General features: G+C 42.8%; 1 protein-coding gene across 1 annotated transcript in view; it reads right to left on the reverse strand.

The window, feature by feature from the left end:
* The window catches only part of PARP8 (poly(ADP-ribose) polymerase family member 8), a 377,448-nt gene that overhangs the window by 94,149 nt on the left and 265,655 nt on the right, over positions 1-17,644 (reverse strand). The window contains exon 7 of the mRNA XM_077285314.1: positions 2,364-2,458. Within this exon, the coding sequence (XP_077141429.1) occupies positions 2,364-2,458 (95 nt within the window). The remainder of the gene's footprint in view (positions 1-2,363; positions 2,459-17,644) is intronic.

Below are 17,644 nucleotides of genomic sequence, written 5' to 3' on the forward strand. Positions count from 1 at the left end.
TACACATTGCAACAAAGGTATACATGGGTAAAAGGAAATGATTACTGAAGCATTTTCAATAAAGATGATCTTTTCTCCCAGAAACAGTGTCCCCCTTTTTGCCACTCTGTGACTGGTATTACAGCTCACCCCATGTAAAGAATTAGAAGGTAAGGATATTTTATACTAGGATACAAGGGGTCTATTTGACTGAGTAGCTATGCTGCTCCCCCCTTCTCTGTCACCACCGAAGTGTAAACAGATTTTGTAAGTGGACTTGCTTAGTTCTTAGGCCGGGCGCCCACGATCCGGAACCAACAGCACCTTGTAAGTTGGTGAATCCGCATCCGTACGGATTCATCGCATCCAATATATTCTATGGGTGAAATTTCTGCTGCAGAGTAGCATCTCTGCAAGTGAAATTGACATGCTGCAGTCTGGAAAGACGCACCACATGTTCGTCTCCACGGGAGATCCGCAGTAATCTGTGATGCATATTGGACATGGGATTTCAAGAAATCCCATCCACTATGTTGCAACATCTGGTCGCTGCAGGTTTGATGCTGCATAAATACGCAGCGTCCAACCTGCAGCAGTTCCTGGCACATATCCTTAATGTAAGAGGTCAGCCAGAGCCCTTGTGTCCTAGTAAACTCAGCCTATTTCCATTTTTGTGTTTCCGTTTTTTTTTTTCCTTCCCATCTTCCAAGAGCCATAGCTTTTTTATTTTTTTGCCATTTTTCGTTGACAAACCCGCATGATGGTTTGTTTTTTGCGGGACAAGTTGAACTTTTAGACACCATTAACTTTACTATATATTCTACTGGAAAACAGGAAAAAAATTCCATGTGCAGTGAAAATGCAAAAACAAAACTGCAATTCCAAAATTTGTTATTTTATCCAATTAGTTTTTGGATCTTGTTTTTTTGTTTTCAGGTCAGTACAAATATATCCATACCAAATTAGTTTATTTTTAACAATTTTAGAGGTGAAAAAAAATTGGCAATTTGTAAGAAACATTTTGGGGTTTGTGTCACTATATTTCAGAATCTGTACATTTTTTATTTTTTAGCAGATGTAGCTTGTTTTTTGAGGGGTGAGCTGACGTTTATACAATTTTTTTTTTCTTTTTATTACAGGTTTTTGGCAGCGCTGAAGGGACCCAAAAAACCCTCATTTTTGAAGTTTCCAATGTTTTCTGTTTACAGTGTTTATCCTTTAAGCTAATAAATTTTATATCTTTATATATCTGACTTTTATGCATGTAGTGATATCAAATAGATTTAATTTTTTTTTAAATTTAATATCTTTTTTCATGGGGAAAACGGTAATAATTTTAATTTTTATGTTTTTTTTTATATTAATATAATTTAAGTGGTTTTTTTCTACCTTTTACATTATTTCTTAATCCACCTAGGTAACTTGAACTGTATTTGTCTCATGGCTTATTGCACATACACCAATAATTCAGTATTGCTTTATATGGCAAAAATCATGGTCTCTTTTGAAGCCCAATCCCAGGATAGGTTTAAACAAAGCACCAGAATAGCAGACACTGAGGGTCTTCAACAGACCCTGGCTGACAATAGTAAGCCATCGGCACCCTGTAATTGCATTGTAGCTGATTGAAGGGTAAGTGAAACGACGCCCCTGGTCCTAGCTCTTTAAATGCACAAGTGACACATTGACAGCAGCCTTGAAATGGCTAACAGCAGCGAGAGGAGCTCAGCGCCTTCTGCGGTGGTTAGGGTTCTTTCAGACATTCGAGATCATCGGTCCCATTTCGGACCGCAGTGCACGGACTGTCCGTGTATTTCCAGAAGAGAGTTTGACAGCTTCATATATTTCAATGAGGCGCTAACTCTCGGGGTCAGGGAAAGCATGGCCAGTCTGTGCATGGCGGTCCGAGATGGGACCGATGATCATATATGTCTATAAGAACCCTTTGAGGCTGCTCCTGGCAGTGTGTTCAGCTTTTGTACCCACTTCAAATACTCGCTCCCAACTTGAACGGTCCATGTTTGGAGGACGCCATGAAGATATTAAAGGAGTTTTCCATCTTCAACAAAGTAGACCCAAAATGCTAGGATCGAGTAAAATAACAAAGCCCGGTGTGGATGGCACCAGCTGCTGAGGTCAATGATTCGCAGATAAAAGTGGAAAACCCCTTTAAAGATATTTTTGGGGATATTTTTGACTGGAAATCCCTTTAAGTAAAATAGTGATGCCTTAAAATGAATGAATAACTTTCATATTATCCCATAACAGCAGGTAACTCTTAGAATAAAAAAAGTATAGCTCCAGCATCATGGCAGCCAACGGTTGTCAACGTGTAGTGGTGTCCACCAATGGTGGCAACCATCCACATACTATATTATGTTTACCTGAGAGATACAGCACTGGGTCCATAGATTTCTCTCACTGCTGCAAGGTCAGCTTCCAACTGCGGGTGCTTGTGAAGTTCTCCATCGTAACTCACCTGCACAAAAGAGAAGAATTCATGTTAGGAACCTTCAAGCGCGTAGCCCCTTACCGCCGTCGTGTTCTTTCTTTTCTCCTCTTTTTCCAAGTTACGACATATGAAAGCTTCTTTTTTTGCGGGACACACTTCAGCTTTGACTTGCAGCTTTCATTTTACCATATAATGTCCTCGAAAAGAGTAAAAAAAAATATAAAACAATGCAGTGAGATGGTGCAAAAAAAAAACCCAATTCCAACATTGTAAAACATTATTCACTGTATGATAAAAATGACCCAGTAAGATGAAATTCCAGATTAGTATGATTATGGCGATATCAAGATTGTAGAGATTTGTTTTTTATTTTGGTGAAGAAAAACAATTCACAGATTTGTAAAAAAAATGGTTTGCATGTTACATCGGGAAGTGGACAAAGTCCAAGCCACTTCTAGCCTTAAAGAGGATCTGTCACAAGGACAAAAGAGGTCAGTTTTTTACCCCTATTTTATTCGTGCTGCTCCCCTAAGTAACATGTTTTTTGTCTTTTTAAAATCTGCCATACGGTTTCAGAGTTATGGCCCCTTTTATTTAATGCAAATATTTTACGGGGTTTTTTTACTAAAGGGGCATGGCTCACAGACATCTGAGGGGTGTGTCTTTAGGCTGTTCTGCATAATTATACTGTTGCCACGCCCCTTTGCTAAAGACTATAAAAGTAGCACCAAATAAAAAGGCCCATATCTCTGGAACCGTATGGTGGATCATAGAAGGACAAAAAACGTATTAATTAGGAGAGTAATAGGAATAAAATAAGAGCAAAATCTGCCTACTTTTGATCTGGTGACAGATCCTCCTTAAAGTGAGTTACGGTATATTTATGTAGTAAGTCTTTCCCTTTATTAACTGCCTATAGACGTGAATATTATTTCTTCTACTCACACTATTACTTTTTTTTAACTCTTTGATAAACATGGCTCCTCATAATTAATCCATGCCACTCAATTTACTAACAACTCTGCCTAGTAAATGCTATTGGACCAACCTTACCTACAGTAGGTATCCTTTCTATACAGTGTCTATACAGTTTATTCTCCCCCACTTTCCGCCCAATGTTACCTTTGTTAAATATACTTCTACAGGTATTTCTTATTTCTCCATGGTCCCCAGATATTGGTTTAATTTTATTCCATTACACATTTACTCTGCTACATTTTCCCTGGGACATAAATCTCCACCCTATGTATGGGGTAATATATGTATGCGTCTTTGGCTTACGTGGTGCTTTTTGTGGAGTCCGTTCCCATTCATGTCTATGTTTCATCTTCCAAATGTTCAAGAATTTATGATGGTGTTTTCTTGCCCATGGATTTATGATTGTCCTTTACTTCCTTGTGTAAGATCAGGAGGACAGGAGGCGTTTTCCCCCTTGATGCTGTATGCACATTATACACCACATACTGGACCTACTGCTGAAAACAGCCATATTTCTTCGAATAAAATTTGTCATACGGGGTGTTTGATTATTGTTTTTGGAGAGCGCTCCTATGGTTCCTTGAAGAACCCTCACAAATGTTGGAGAAATTCGTTGGAACCCTTTAAGACCTTTTTTGGTCAATTCCCTTAAAGGGAATCTGTCACCCCTGGGATGCTTTTAAGATATTATTATGGGCATACAGTTTAAACTCGTCTTCCCTGTATGCCTCATAGCTGCGGTGTAGATGTTGAGAAATGTACTTTTGATGTTTTATGTTAATGATTTCTTCCAGTTTCTGGGGCATGCGGTGCCTGGAAGACATCTCTGCCTCCTGACTTATTTACAATAATACCCCTCTCCTATGCGCCTCACATTGCCCTCTGAGGTGCAGTTGCGGTGCTGTAATCCCGCACCTGCGCCCTGCACTAGCACGGTTATGGGTACCTTATCTTCCCTTCTATGAGTAGTGTCTTCATCCTGCTTCTGCTCAGGCAAGAACAGTCAACACTTTGAGGGACCATCTTTTGAAATTAGTGCTGCAAGTATTTTGAGGTATCTCTCTACCAGCTTTCCACATCTAGAGGCTGACATTTTTGCCCATTCTCCCATTTCGCCTGGATGGAGGCAGCAATATTCAAGTCTCACCACAGATTCTCAATGGGATTGTGAGTGGGCCATTCACACACATGAATATGCTTTGACCTAAATCATTCCATTGTAGCTCTGGCAGTATGTTTAGGGTCATTGTCCTTCTGGAAGGTGAACCTATGCCCCTTTCTCGGATCTTTTGCCGCCTCTAGCAGCTTTTCCTCCAGGATAGTCCTGTGTTTAGCTCCATCCATCTTCACAATAACTCTCAGCAGCTTTCCTGACCCTGCTGAAGAAAAGCATCTCCACAGCATGATGCTGCCACCACCATGTATGATGGTGGGGATGGCATTTTCAGGGTAATGTGCAGTCTTAGTTTTCTGCCACACACAGTGTTTTGCATTTAGCTCCAAAAGTTTCATCTGATCATAGCACCTTCTTCCACATGCTAGATGTGTCCCCTATATGGCATGTTCCACCATTTTGGACTTGCGCAAATTTAATGAACTATGTGCGCAATTTTGATGACTACTACAAGATAAAAAAAAAAAGGAACAGTGACTTAAAAAAAACCCTTGAATCAAGTCTAAAATTTATTTCTGAAGTAAAAAGAACACCCGAAATCCAAAAGAATGCAAAACTTTGAAAAAAAATCCAAGATACATAGATCACATTCTAGGCTTCCCCGGTAACACTTGATCATATTGTGGATAAAAACATAGCAGAAAACAAATGTTATCTGTTATCTCAAGTCTTCGTTTATATGAAATGACACTACAGAGTCTGATCTTAGCCAAACAGCGCCTCTCTAGTCCACAGGTTATATGTGTTATTGCACCAGACATCAATGAGGTTGAGCTGCAATACCGGACACATTTTTTTAGAGATATTTTATGTACTAGACATTTAGCACTGCTTCACATACAGGTGATTTATCATAGGGTGGAAATCTTGTCTATGAACTTGTATAATCCAGAGACAATAAACTGGATGGAAATTCCCAGATATGTTTGGGGAATTTTGCAGTCTTGTGATTTTTGGTGTTTTCAAAGAGCAACGTGTAGTTGCTATAAATACGTCTTAATATTGTACATTATAACTTTTCCATTCTCAGTGCTGCTAATGTCTAGGACAATGGTCTACAACCTGCACCTCTTCTGTTGTTGCAAAATTACAAGTCCCGGCATGTCCTCACATACGCAGGGCTTGCTGCAGCATTACCATGGGACATTACTGCATATTGTGGGACTGACATAGTACAAAAGGTGACAGCCTCTTTCATTCATGATGATATCATTAAAAAAAAGCATAAAGATTGTTGGAAATTCCCAGTTATTGTGGCAGAAATCAATCTTGGTGAACGCACCGTACTTTCCACATTTAGTTGTATGTGACAGATGTAGCAGCGCTCTCACTTTATTTACCCTACATTGTATGTTTCCAATAATGGCAGCCTGCGCCTCTAAGGTTATGTTCCCACGTTCAGGAATTGCTGCGGGTTTGACCCTGTGTATTTATGCAGCGTCAAACCCTCAGCGGCCAGACGTTACAGCATAGAATCCATGTCCACTATGAGTGCATATGAGCCTGTGGTTCGCCCGCAGAGACGGACATGCGGCACGTCTTTCAAGACCGCAGCATAACAATTTCTATTATGAAGATGCTAGTCTCCCAACAGAAATTTAATCAATAGAATGTATTGAATGCCGTAATGTTGGTGAACACATGCGGATTTACCTGCGATCAATGGAAGGCAGCGCTTTGGACGCAGCGAACATACGCTGTGTCCAAAACGCTGCTAGTTCCGGATTGTGGGAACGTACCCAAACGCTTAAAGAAAACAGGGTTTAATCTCCTGCTAATCAGGTATCTCTTTGCTGGAGACTGGCTGAAGTCCCATTCCATCAATAAAGGGTATTTTCCTGCAGAAATGGCAGTGGGGGGAGGCTCCTGCTGCAGACAGTTGTCTTAAAGCCATAAAGATTTTTTTTTAGCTATTTCTCAGTTTTAATAGTAGACAAAATCAGTTTAAAGTGAGTCTGTCACCCCCAAAAATGCTCTCATCCCTGTCTCCAGCACCCGCTCGCTTCATACAGGATCAAACAGTAGCCGCTTACTACTGCATGATCCTGGGTGCAACAAGAAGGAGAGAAGGGTGAGAGCGCCTTGCAGACATGCAGACATGGGGATTCAATTCAGCTGCTGTCAATCTAAGGCAGGGGTCCCCAACCTGGGGCTTGCGGCTCTATGATGTGTGGCTCGCAGCAGTGTGCCAGCTTGGTGCATTGGCACCAGGTCTAACAAACAGGTCTCCAGATGGTGACTTTTGTGTGCAGTCCCTCACAGAACATCAGATTCGGATGCTCATATACCGGCCTGGGGGGTCGGAGAGATAAATATAGTAAGCTGAAGGGAGGATGATGCTGGCAGTTAGATGGTTTCTAGAGACTGGATAGTGTGATAGGAATGCCTGATACAAGAATACCCAATGCGGTAAGGTGGGAATACTGCCTCGGTGTGATTATGGGTGTAACGTGGATGAGGGGTATAGCAGCAATCAGCAGACATGAACAAAGATTAGATAATCTAAATATTCACTAAAAAAATAAAGGAAAGGATAGCAGGTAAACAGAGTAAAACTAACAGATCCGATGACGGCAGTTACTTTCAATAACACCGACTAAGAGTATACGCAGGTACACTTAACAGTCATTTGCAAGCAAAATATACACAATTAATAATAATTTTAACTATAATATTATTTATATAGCGCCAAGATATTCCGCAGTGCTTTACATTATAGAGGGGACTTGTACAGACAATAGACATTACATTATAGCAATAAACACAGATCAAAACAGATACCAGTAGGAATGAGGGCCCTGCTCGCAAGCTTACAAACTATGAGGAAAAGGGGAGACACGAGAGGTGGATGGTAACAATTGCTTTAGTTATTGGGACCAGCCATAGTGTAAGGCTCGGGTGTTCATGTAAAGCTGCATGAACCAGTTAACTGCCTAAGTATGTAACAGTACAGACACAGAGGGCTATTAACTGTATGAAGTGTATGAGAACATGATGAGAGGAACCTGATTATGGTTGAAGTTTTCTGAATGGGCCACACAGGGATAGTTAGGTTAATGCGTTGAGGCGGTAGGCCAATCTGGACAAATGCGTTTTCAGGGCACGCTTAAAACTGTGGGGATTGGGGATTCATTGTATTAACCTGGATAGTGCATTCCAAAGAATTGGCGCAGCACGTGTAAAGTCTTGGAGACGGGAGTGGGAGGTTCTGATTATTGAGGATGCTAACCTGAGGTCATTAGCGGAGCGGAGGGCACGGGTAGGGTGGTAGACTGAGACCAGAGAGGAGATGTACGGTGGTGCTGAGCCATGGAGTGCTTTGTGGATGAAGGTAATAATTTTGTACTGGATTCTGGAGTGGATGGGTAGCCAGTGTAATGACTGGCACAAGGTAGAGGCATCGGTTTAAAGATTGGTGAGGAATTAACACTTTCTATGCATAAATCCATAAAATAGCAATGTTGTTCCAGTACTTTAGTAATCACTCACCCACTTGGAGCAGTTTTTGAAGTGTCTCTTACAGAAGAGGCCTTTTCTCCTGACTATAAAGACCTCTATAAAGTTATTTATATATGCGCAAATACAGCTCTGGCAAAAATTAAGAGACCACTGCAAAATGTTCAGTTTGTCTGGTTTTTCTCTTTTGGACTCATACTCACTTGCGAGAAAAACGGACGAGTGCAATCTGATAAAAAATTGGATTGCACTCGCACCAATGTTATTCAATAGGTGACATCTCATTTGCGAGTTTTTTCTCAGCCGAAATCGGACTGAGAAAGAAATCACAACATGCTGCAATTTGCTGTGATTCTCGGATAAGACTCACCAATGTAAGTAAATGGGTGCGAGAAAAAAAAAAATCGCACAGCACTTGCACCATGCGAGTGCTGTCCGATTTTTACGCACCGGTGTCCTTTGAAAAGCCGGTAATTCATGTCCGGCGTACAGTAAAATCACACTGACATGTTAAGAATATAAAAGATAGAGTAGATATATACACATAGAATACATATATATATATCTATGTATTCTATCTTTCTTTATATTTCATACAGAGATAGATAGCAGAATAGCCAATAAACATTTTCTCCATCTTCTCCACAACCCAAAAAATTGAATCACACTATGATGACACTCTGATCAAACGCTAATCAAAGTGTAATTAGTATAATTGATCCGATTTTCTCAGATCACAAAAAATATGATCATCTGCACCTGCTCTAAAGAAGAAAAATCTATACTGCAGCAATGATTTTTATAGCAGCCAAGTTCCCTATAGGACTGTATAAGAGGTTTAAATTACATTGTAAAGGTGATAGCCCCTTTTTAAAGAAAAGGGGGAGAGATTAACATTTTATTTCTGCATTTTCTGTATTCTTTGAAAAGAACTGTAGAAGGCACTTTTAAAGGGAAGGTTTTTGCTATGTATTCTGAGAACAGCATGCTATAGGGGCAGAGACCCTGATTCCAGTGATATCTCACTTACTAGTGTTTTATCAGCAGCACTAGGAGTCTCATGCATTCTAGTCAACTGCACTGGGTAACCACAATCCCACAACTCATTACCAGCTTTCTGCCTATGCAGTGTACACAGAAAGCTGCCAATCAGCGGTGTGGGCAGTGTTATACAGGGCTCAGCAATCTAAGCACTTATAGATCATGAAAAACCTGAATTCAGTCATTCAATGTTTTTTTCAATATATATTGTACATCTGCATTACAGTTGCATACTCCAAGCATTAGGATATTTTTAATCATGACAATCAGCAAAGAAAACTGATATCAAAATGATAGCAAGCAGCCTGGAAAGTAACACATCACTGGAATCAGTCCCTACATAATGATGCTTTCTTACATAGAAAAAACTTGCTGACAGATTCCTGTTAAAGGATCACTGGGGCTGACACTTTAAAAGGGGCACATTTTTGAGGGTCACTTTAAGCTGTCAGTGTTTTGTCAGCTCTGTAAATGATAATACTATGGAGGCCCTGTCACAGCCACTGTTATGGGGTATTGTGGATGCTACTGTTGTGAATGCACAATGTCTGGCGCTGTTATACATTAAAGAGCGACAGATTGGGGTCAATTTGGAGGGAAGGTCTATTACTAAAGGGATTTTCTATATCTGAAAATGATAAAATGTTAATGGTAGTTCCCGAAAATAAATTTTATTTCATTTCACTACCTATATTCAAGAAACATTAGAGGTGATCAAAAAGATTCACAGGACTGTGGTCAAACATGTTTCTAGTCTGTGGCTGCCAACCAGATCCCTACAAACGTCCTCTGACTTGCCAGCATCCCTGTAGGCCTGAAACAACGTCATGCATTTGTCAAGCCGCAATGATGGCAACATGCCGAGCCAACCAATCCTGAGAGGCACCGGCAATGCGGTCTGGATGGAGGCGGTTTTCAGGTCTCTGGTCAACAGCCGCAGACTACTGATGTGGCCGCAGGACAAGGGTCCTGTGAATCTTTTTAATCATCTCTACGAATAATGTATGTTCAGTTAAAATACAGTTAGAAGGAATCTGTCATCATGTTTTTCTTACCCCAGCTGAGAGCAGCATGAAATAGGGGCAGAGATCCTGATTCCAGGGATGTATCACTTACTGGGTTTCTTGGTGCAGTTTTGATAAAATTGCTGTTTTTTTCTGATGCTACCAGTTCTCTGAAAGCTAAGCTCTATATAACCCCACCCATACCATTGATTGTCAGCTTTCTGTGTACACTGTGCATAGGCAGAAAATAGCCAATCAGGGTTGAAGGTGGGGTTATAAAGAACTTATAAATATGGAGGAATACATGGCAGCAGTAAATGATGCAATTCTGGATTAAGGGACTCTGTCTGCTTTATTCTGCTGTCAGATTAGGTGTCAAAAACCTGGTGATAGATGCCATTTAAAGGGAATCTGTCAGCAGAATGATGTAGGCAAAGAGAAGCTGAATCCGAAGATGTGTCCCTTAGTTTACTGGGAGTAGTTGTTCTGACACAAGCAGAGCTTTTAGATTTAGCAATGCAGCAGAGCTGAGGAAGCTAACCCTGCCCACACCAGGCTCTGCATATACAATGTCTATACACAGTGAGCGGCTTATCACAGAAGGGGCGGAGTCAGACTACCAGGCACTGCTGCTGTGTCCAGGAATGATAAGCACCTTGCAAATGAACAAAATCACTGAGCTTGTTAAGAGAGGCATCACTGAAATCTGTGTTTTAACACCTACAGCATGCTGTCTTCAGACGACATGGCAAAAACCCGGTGACAGAGTCCCTTTTTATAATCACGGTACATGGAATATGATCTGCTCTTCTGTAAAATAAATTTCCCATCTCAATAATTAATAGGCCCACATAGTCCTAGGTAGTTTATATACCTTTATATATAATGCATACGTTTCACGTGGGTCTGTAAGGGATTTCATTTTATAGTGAGTTAAGAATGCATTAAAGCCGTTTCACAAATACTTTGCATGATAAAACACACTGAACCCAGCTTAAGTTGTCAGTTAGGAATATATACATTAAATATGCATTCTGTAGAAGAAAAGACAAGAAAGATGAAAATCGCATGCGTTAAAACTGAATGATCTACCGCCCAGGAGAGCTCTGCAATTTAATAGAAGCCGGTTAAATTCTATAGTGGTGGGTTATAGAGAATAAATAAAATAGAAAGTATGCTAATAAAATATTCAGTCGCACATAGAAGACATTAAAGCGTTCTGAAGGTGTTTACACAAGTATTTCCGAGACGTGCAAATTAATCTCACATCTAATTCAAAGCCAAGAGCCATAAATGTTCCATACGGAAGTGAAGATTTCATTACTGCCCTCATTAAACAAATGGGAGACTCGATGTTCCTTGATACAAGATGCAGAAGGATCCTCCTCACATTTGCGTGGGAGATTAGTCATTAGAAAGGGAACCGATTCTGTGGTGATGCGGAATTTCCAAACAAAAATAATGTAGACGGAACCATATACCCTTGTTTCTTAATTTTAAAAAATGGTGGTCCAGCGGCGGTGCAATGGCAGGAAGGGGCAGGAGGCCGCGGCTCCACCAGTTCATTCCTACACGAGTTCCTAAAAATGGCCAAGTACGTGCCCTCAGCAATTTACAGCGCTCCAATAGAAAGGAACAAAGGAGGCGCATGTGTGGCTACCTCTCCATTCCTGACAGCGCGCGACAGGGACACTTTCAAGGTAGCGCCAAAGCTGGAACCTAAATCTATCGGGACGACCTACAATATAAAATGACCGTACACATCGACTGCAATTTCACAAAAAGTCAACTCAATACGTAGGTTCCAACACATGTATGCTGAACGGGCCGCATTTGGGGGGAATATATTGGCTAGTACAGTTACCGGTAATCCAATGCCGCCCAGGAGACACTACTCTGTGGCATTGAAAAGGTTAAAACAACTACTTGAGGATAATAGACCCTCTTGGATTTTGGCTTTAGGAATGACCTCACCTGTAGGGACGATGCCCCTTACCTTTAGAGTTATGTTCACACACAGGTTTGTGCTGTGGATTTTAAAGTAAATCAGTTACAAAATCCGTGTACAAAAATAAAAACTAAGCGCATTTTTTCATGGCTGATGCCGGTGTAGTGGGCCGGTAGCCGCGGGGGAGGCACTCCACTCCTTTTACGCCCTACGCACTACATGAAAGTGTGGGCCTTGGCTGGGTGTGTGGACTTGTGCAGTGAGGGCCTTACGCCCGCGCAGGACGCATGTAGATGGTGGTGGGATTATGGTGTACCCTATCCACTTTAATAAGGAAGAGAAGTTTTTTTCTATTTCTATTGATATTTCTATTGATATTTTTCTATTTCTATTGATACATGAAACAAATCCTAATGAGCGCACACAGGGGTGTAATGATTGTAGTCGCAGAGAGTGCGACCGGGCCTGTACATGAGGGGGGCCTGTCAATAATAGGCCTGTTTTCAGCGGAAATGTATTATGGTTCAGAGATCCACTAGCTTACTGTACCGCCATAGCGGCCGGCAGCTGACATTGATGGGCCTGTAGCCATATTACAGGATGAGGGGACGCTACTACAGGAAGGGGCCAAGGACTGGGGATATTATTACAGGATGGCGACATTACTACCAGAAGTGGTCAAGGATAGGGGACATTATTATAGGATGGGGGACCTTACTACAGGAAGTGACCAAGGATAGGGGACAGTATTACAGGATGAGGATACTACTACAGGAAAGGACCAAGGATGGGGAACATTATTACAGGATGGGGGACACTACTACAGGAAGGGGCCAAGGACTGGGAATATTATTAAAGGACGGACAATATTACTACAGGAAGTGGCCAAGGATGGGGGACATTACTGCAGGAAGTGGCCAAGGATAGGGGACATTATTACAGGATGGGGACACTACTACAGGAAGGGACCAAGAATGGGGGACATTATTACAGGATGAGGGACATTACTACAGGAAGTAGCCAAGGATGGGGGACATTATTACAGGAAGTGGCCAAGTACGGTGTACACTATTATAGGATAAGAGACATTACTACAGGACCATGTTATTACAGGACAGGGGACATTGCAAACAAGATAGGTGCCATAACAAAGCACATCATTACAGGATTAGGCCCAGGAAGGGAGCTATAATTACAAGACAAGGGACTTTGCCAGGGCCGGCGTCAGCACCCGGCGTACACGGGCAAGTGCCGGGGCCCTGGCGAGACAGGGGGGCCATTCAGGGCCGGCGTTAGGGGCAGGCAGCTGCCAGTGCCTAGGGCCCCCCAATCCCCCAGGGGCCCTCAGCTAGCGGCACATCACGCAGCTGCTATGTGGCCCCTGTGAGGCAGGGGGGCCTGCCTGTCGCTAGCGCCAACTCCCCCACCGCCACTTTGAACTTTACCGTCGTCTGCCGGTAAAGTTCAAAGCAAGTGATGGAGGAGAGAGCGTCACCTGACGCTCCCTCTCCCATCATTCCTCACTCTGCCTCTGACACTGCTGCTGCAGGTGCGCGATGACATCATCGCACACTCGCTGTGTGGCAGGCAGTGCAGCGGCAGCCGGCGAGACCAGAGCAGGGAGCAGCGCGGGAACGTTGAGAGGTGAGAAGTGTTTTTTTTTGTAACTATAACAGTGAGTACTGGACTATGGGGCCATTCTAGGGGGGGGGGGGAGGGGGGCTGTGCTGTATACTACATGTCTGTGCTATATACTACATGGCTGTTCTATATACTACATGGCTGTTCTATATACCACATGGCTGTGCTATATACTACGTGGGCCGTGTTATATACTTTGTGGGCTGTTATATGCTACGTGGGCTGTGCTATATTTATACTACATGGCTGTTCTATATACTACGTAGGCTGTGCTATATACTATATGGGCTGTTATATGCTACGTGGGCTGTACTATATACTACATGGCTGTTCAATATACTACATGGGCCGTGTTATAAACTATATGGCTGTGCTATATACTATATAGGCTGTTATATGCTACGTGGGCTGTGCTATATACTACATGGCTGTTCTATATACTACGTGGGCTGTTTTATATAATATGTGGCTGTGCTATATACTATATGGGCTGTTATATGCTACGTGGGCTGGGCTATATACTACGTGGCTGTGTTATATGCTACGTGGGCTGTGCTATATACTACATGGCTGTTCTATATACTACGTGGGCTGTTTTATATAATATGTGGCTGTGCTATATACTATATGGGCTGTTATATGCTACGTGGGCTGTGCTATATACTACGTGGCTGTGTTATATGCTACATGGGCTGTTATATACTACATGGCTGTGTTATTTGCTACGTGGCTGTGCTACATACTACGTGGGCTGTGTTATATGTGATCATGAATTGTGGTATGTGTTAAAAGGGGGCCCACTGAGACTCTTTCGCCCGGGGCCCTCAAAAACCTGGAGCCGGCCCTGGACTTTGCTATATGATGGTGCCCAGGATGCAGGACATTATTATGGGATAGGGGCCAGCAGGGACAACCTTATTACAGGGGTCCTTAGACCTGACCAATATTCTAGTCGTGGCCCCAATTCAAATTTTAGACCTGGGCCCATAGAACTCTAGTTATGCCATTGAATGCATATTAGAGATGATCTGGCAACAACTTCACTATTTTGTCTCCAGAATTTCAAAAATATCCAACTCTCTTTTGTCAACTGAATAGAACTTTTTTCGACTTAAAGCTATAAAAGCCATGATTCACTAACATGTTCCACGCTCTAGTGCTCTCGATCATTGCTATGACTAAATTAACCATTGATCGAAACGCATACTTGGATTACTAGGTTTACGTGCAGACTTTGGAGACCTGTGTGTCATAACCAGTGCCTTCTCCCCTCCCTCCAGTCCCGTAATGAAACACGGACAGTCCTAGGTGGGTTGAACAGGTCGGTCACAGTTTATTAATTACATCAGCAGAGAAAGGCAATTACATTTCATAACGGCGGCTCGCGGCGAGCTCCTGTCCACGATCGACAGGCAAGTTGGCCCAACGAGCGGTTACGAACCTTTGCCCTCCTCCGCTTCTTCCGCCACGGAGGATCCCGTGTACAACCTACATGGGACTCCGACCCCCACCCATCAACCTTAGGGCCTTGTTCATCCCCATCCTGTAAGCCAGATGAAAAAATATCGAGGCCAATGTCCGTCAGGTGAACTCCGTCCGGTCTTAATAACGCTGTGTTATCCTCTTCCAGCTGGTGGCGATGAATTACAATACCGCATTTTCCTCTTACAAATTTTCCAATCCAAGCATTGAATTTCTTCCTTGTGCGCTCTATGGCTTTTTTTAATCTCTTGTGCCACGCCAGACGGCCCGTGGTATCATCTCTGACCACACCATTATTATATTCGCGAATAAACAGCTGAAATGTTCTATCTCTGCTGTCATCCAATTATACAGATCAGCCACCTTTTGCTTGCCTAGATCGTTGCCACCCATGTGTAACACTATTATCACCGGGCATTTCGCCTTCCTTGATATGCTAACCATCTCTTTGAACCATCTCTTTGAACACCTGATTCCATTGGAGGCCTCTTACACCCCTCCAGTTAACTTCTAGGCCCAGGAAGCCAAGATTTCTTCCTCCTGGCCATAGTTTGGCCCTTTTTCCTGCCCAATAGACATAGAAATGTCCTACCACTAGTGATGAGCGAATATACTCGTTACTCGAGATTTCTCGAGCATGCTTGGGGGTCCTCCGAGTATTTTTTAGTGCTCGGAGATTTAGTTTTTCTTGCCGCAGCTGAATGATTTACATCTGTTAGCCAGCATAAGTACATGTGGGGATTCCCTAGCAACCAGACAACCCCCACATGTACTTATGCTGGCTAAATCATTCAGCTGCGCAAGAAAAACAAAATCTCCGAGCACTAAAAAATACTCGGAGGACCCCCGAGCATGCTCGAGAAATTTCGAGTAACGAGTATATTCGCTCATCACTACCTACCATCCAAACTTCTACTCCTGCAAGAGATAAAATATGTTAATTCAGCAAAGCAGGTCCTATGTATCTGGCGAAGCATGCGGATTTCCAATGACCCATTCTCTGCACCTCAGCCTCCGCTACTCCTGCCCTAGCAGCTTCTGTGGCTTCCCTGATCCGGAACGAATGTGTTCCGTACTCCTTTGGATTAGCAACGTTTTTTTCCAAGCATAGCTTGAAAATTACCTGGAATTGGTACTTGGTCAGAGGGGACCCGTCTGTATGAGTGAGGAAAAATCTGCTTGCGTGTCTTATTGTGGCGTATCTTATGACTATTTTTAGCGGGCATACTGGGCCATCTGCAGGGTTAACCAGGACCCATGTGCCCCTACCGGTGGGGTCTCACTTGGATTTCCTTACCCGAATGAGCAGAGTGTCGCTGCATATCACTATGTCCTCGATAATTAGGCCTCATTCCGACGCATTTTTTCACCGTGGTAGTAATTCGCTAATGCGCAGTGCTCCGAAAAAGGCGATTGCAAAAGCTGCGGATATGAGGACCGCCTCGTATTGCGATGTGCAGACTGATGGGGATATAGAAATAATGTCTGTCATGATTCTCAATGGCGAGAGAACATAGCCCAGCATATATGAGAACTAGCTCTTGGAAGATGGAAACTATACTGACCATGAACTAAACCTGCCGCACAACTAGAAGTGGCCGGGTAGCATGCCTACGTTTTTTTATCCCTAGATGCCCAGCGCCAGCCGGAGAACTACCTAATCCTAGCAGAGGAAAAGACAGTCCTGGCTCACCTCTAGAGAAATTTTCCCAAAAGGCAGACAGAGGCCCCCACATATATTGGCGGTGATTTTAGATGAAATGACAAACGTAGTATGAAAATAGGTTTAGCAAAAATCGAGGTCCGCTTACTAGATAGAAAGAAGACAGAAAGGGCACTTTCATGGTCAGCAGAAAACCCTATCAAAACACCATCCAGAAATTACTTTAAGACTCTAGCATTAACTCATAACACCAGAGTGGCAATTTCCGCTCACAAGAGCTTTCCAGACACAGTAACGAAACAGCAGCTGTGAACAGGAACAAAATGCAAAAACACACAAGGACAAAAGTCCAACTTAGCTGGGAGTTGTCTAGTAGCAGGAACATGCACAGAAAGGCTTCTGATTACATTGATGACCGGCATGAAACTGACAGAGGAGCAAGGTTATATAGCGACTCCCACATCCTGATAGGAGCAGGTGAACAGAGGGGATGATGCACACAAGTACAATTCCACAAGTGGCCACCGGGGGAGCCCAGAATCCAATTTCACAACAAATGTCATGCAATAGTCTCAGTGAAATGGAACGATGGCATTCTTGGCTGGGTTGAAACCTTTTCCAACCTTTAATGGCTTGTTTAATGAAAAAGACCTTTGTTACGTCGGCCCATCCCATTTGCTTAAATAAAAAGGCTAACCCCGATAATTTATGTTGCGCCGAAGTCCCCGATGCCCCACTTTCCTTCAGCCGCACTAGAAATTCCGCCGTCACCGCACCTCTTGTTCGGTCGAATTTATCGACTGGCCTACCCTGGATTAATGAGCAC

Source organism: Ranitomeya variabilis, chromosome 1 (genome assembly GCF_051348905.1).
Source record: "Ranitomeya variabilis isolate aRanVar5 chromosome 1, aRanVar5.hap1, whole genome shotgun sequence".
Classification (NCBI taxonomy): Eukaryota; Metazoa; Chordata; class Amphibia; order Anura; family Dendrobatidae; genus Ranitomeya; species Ranitomeya variabilis.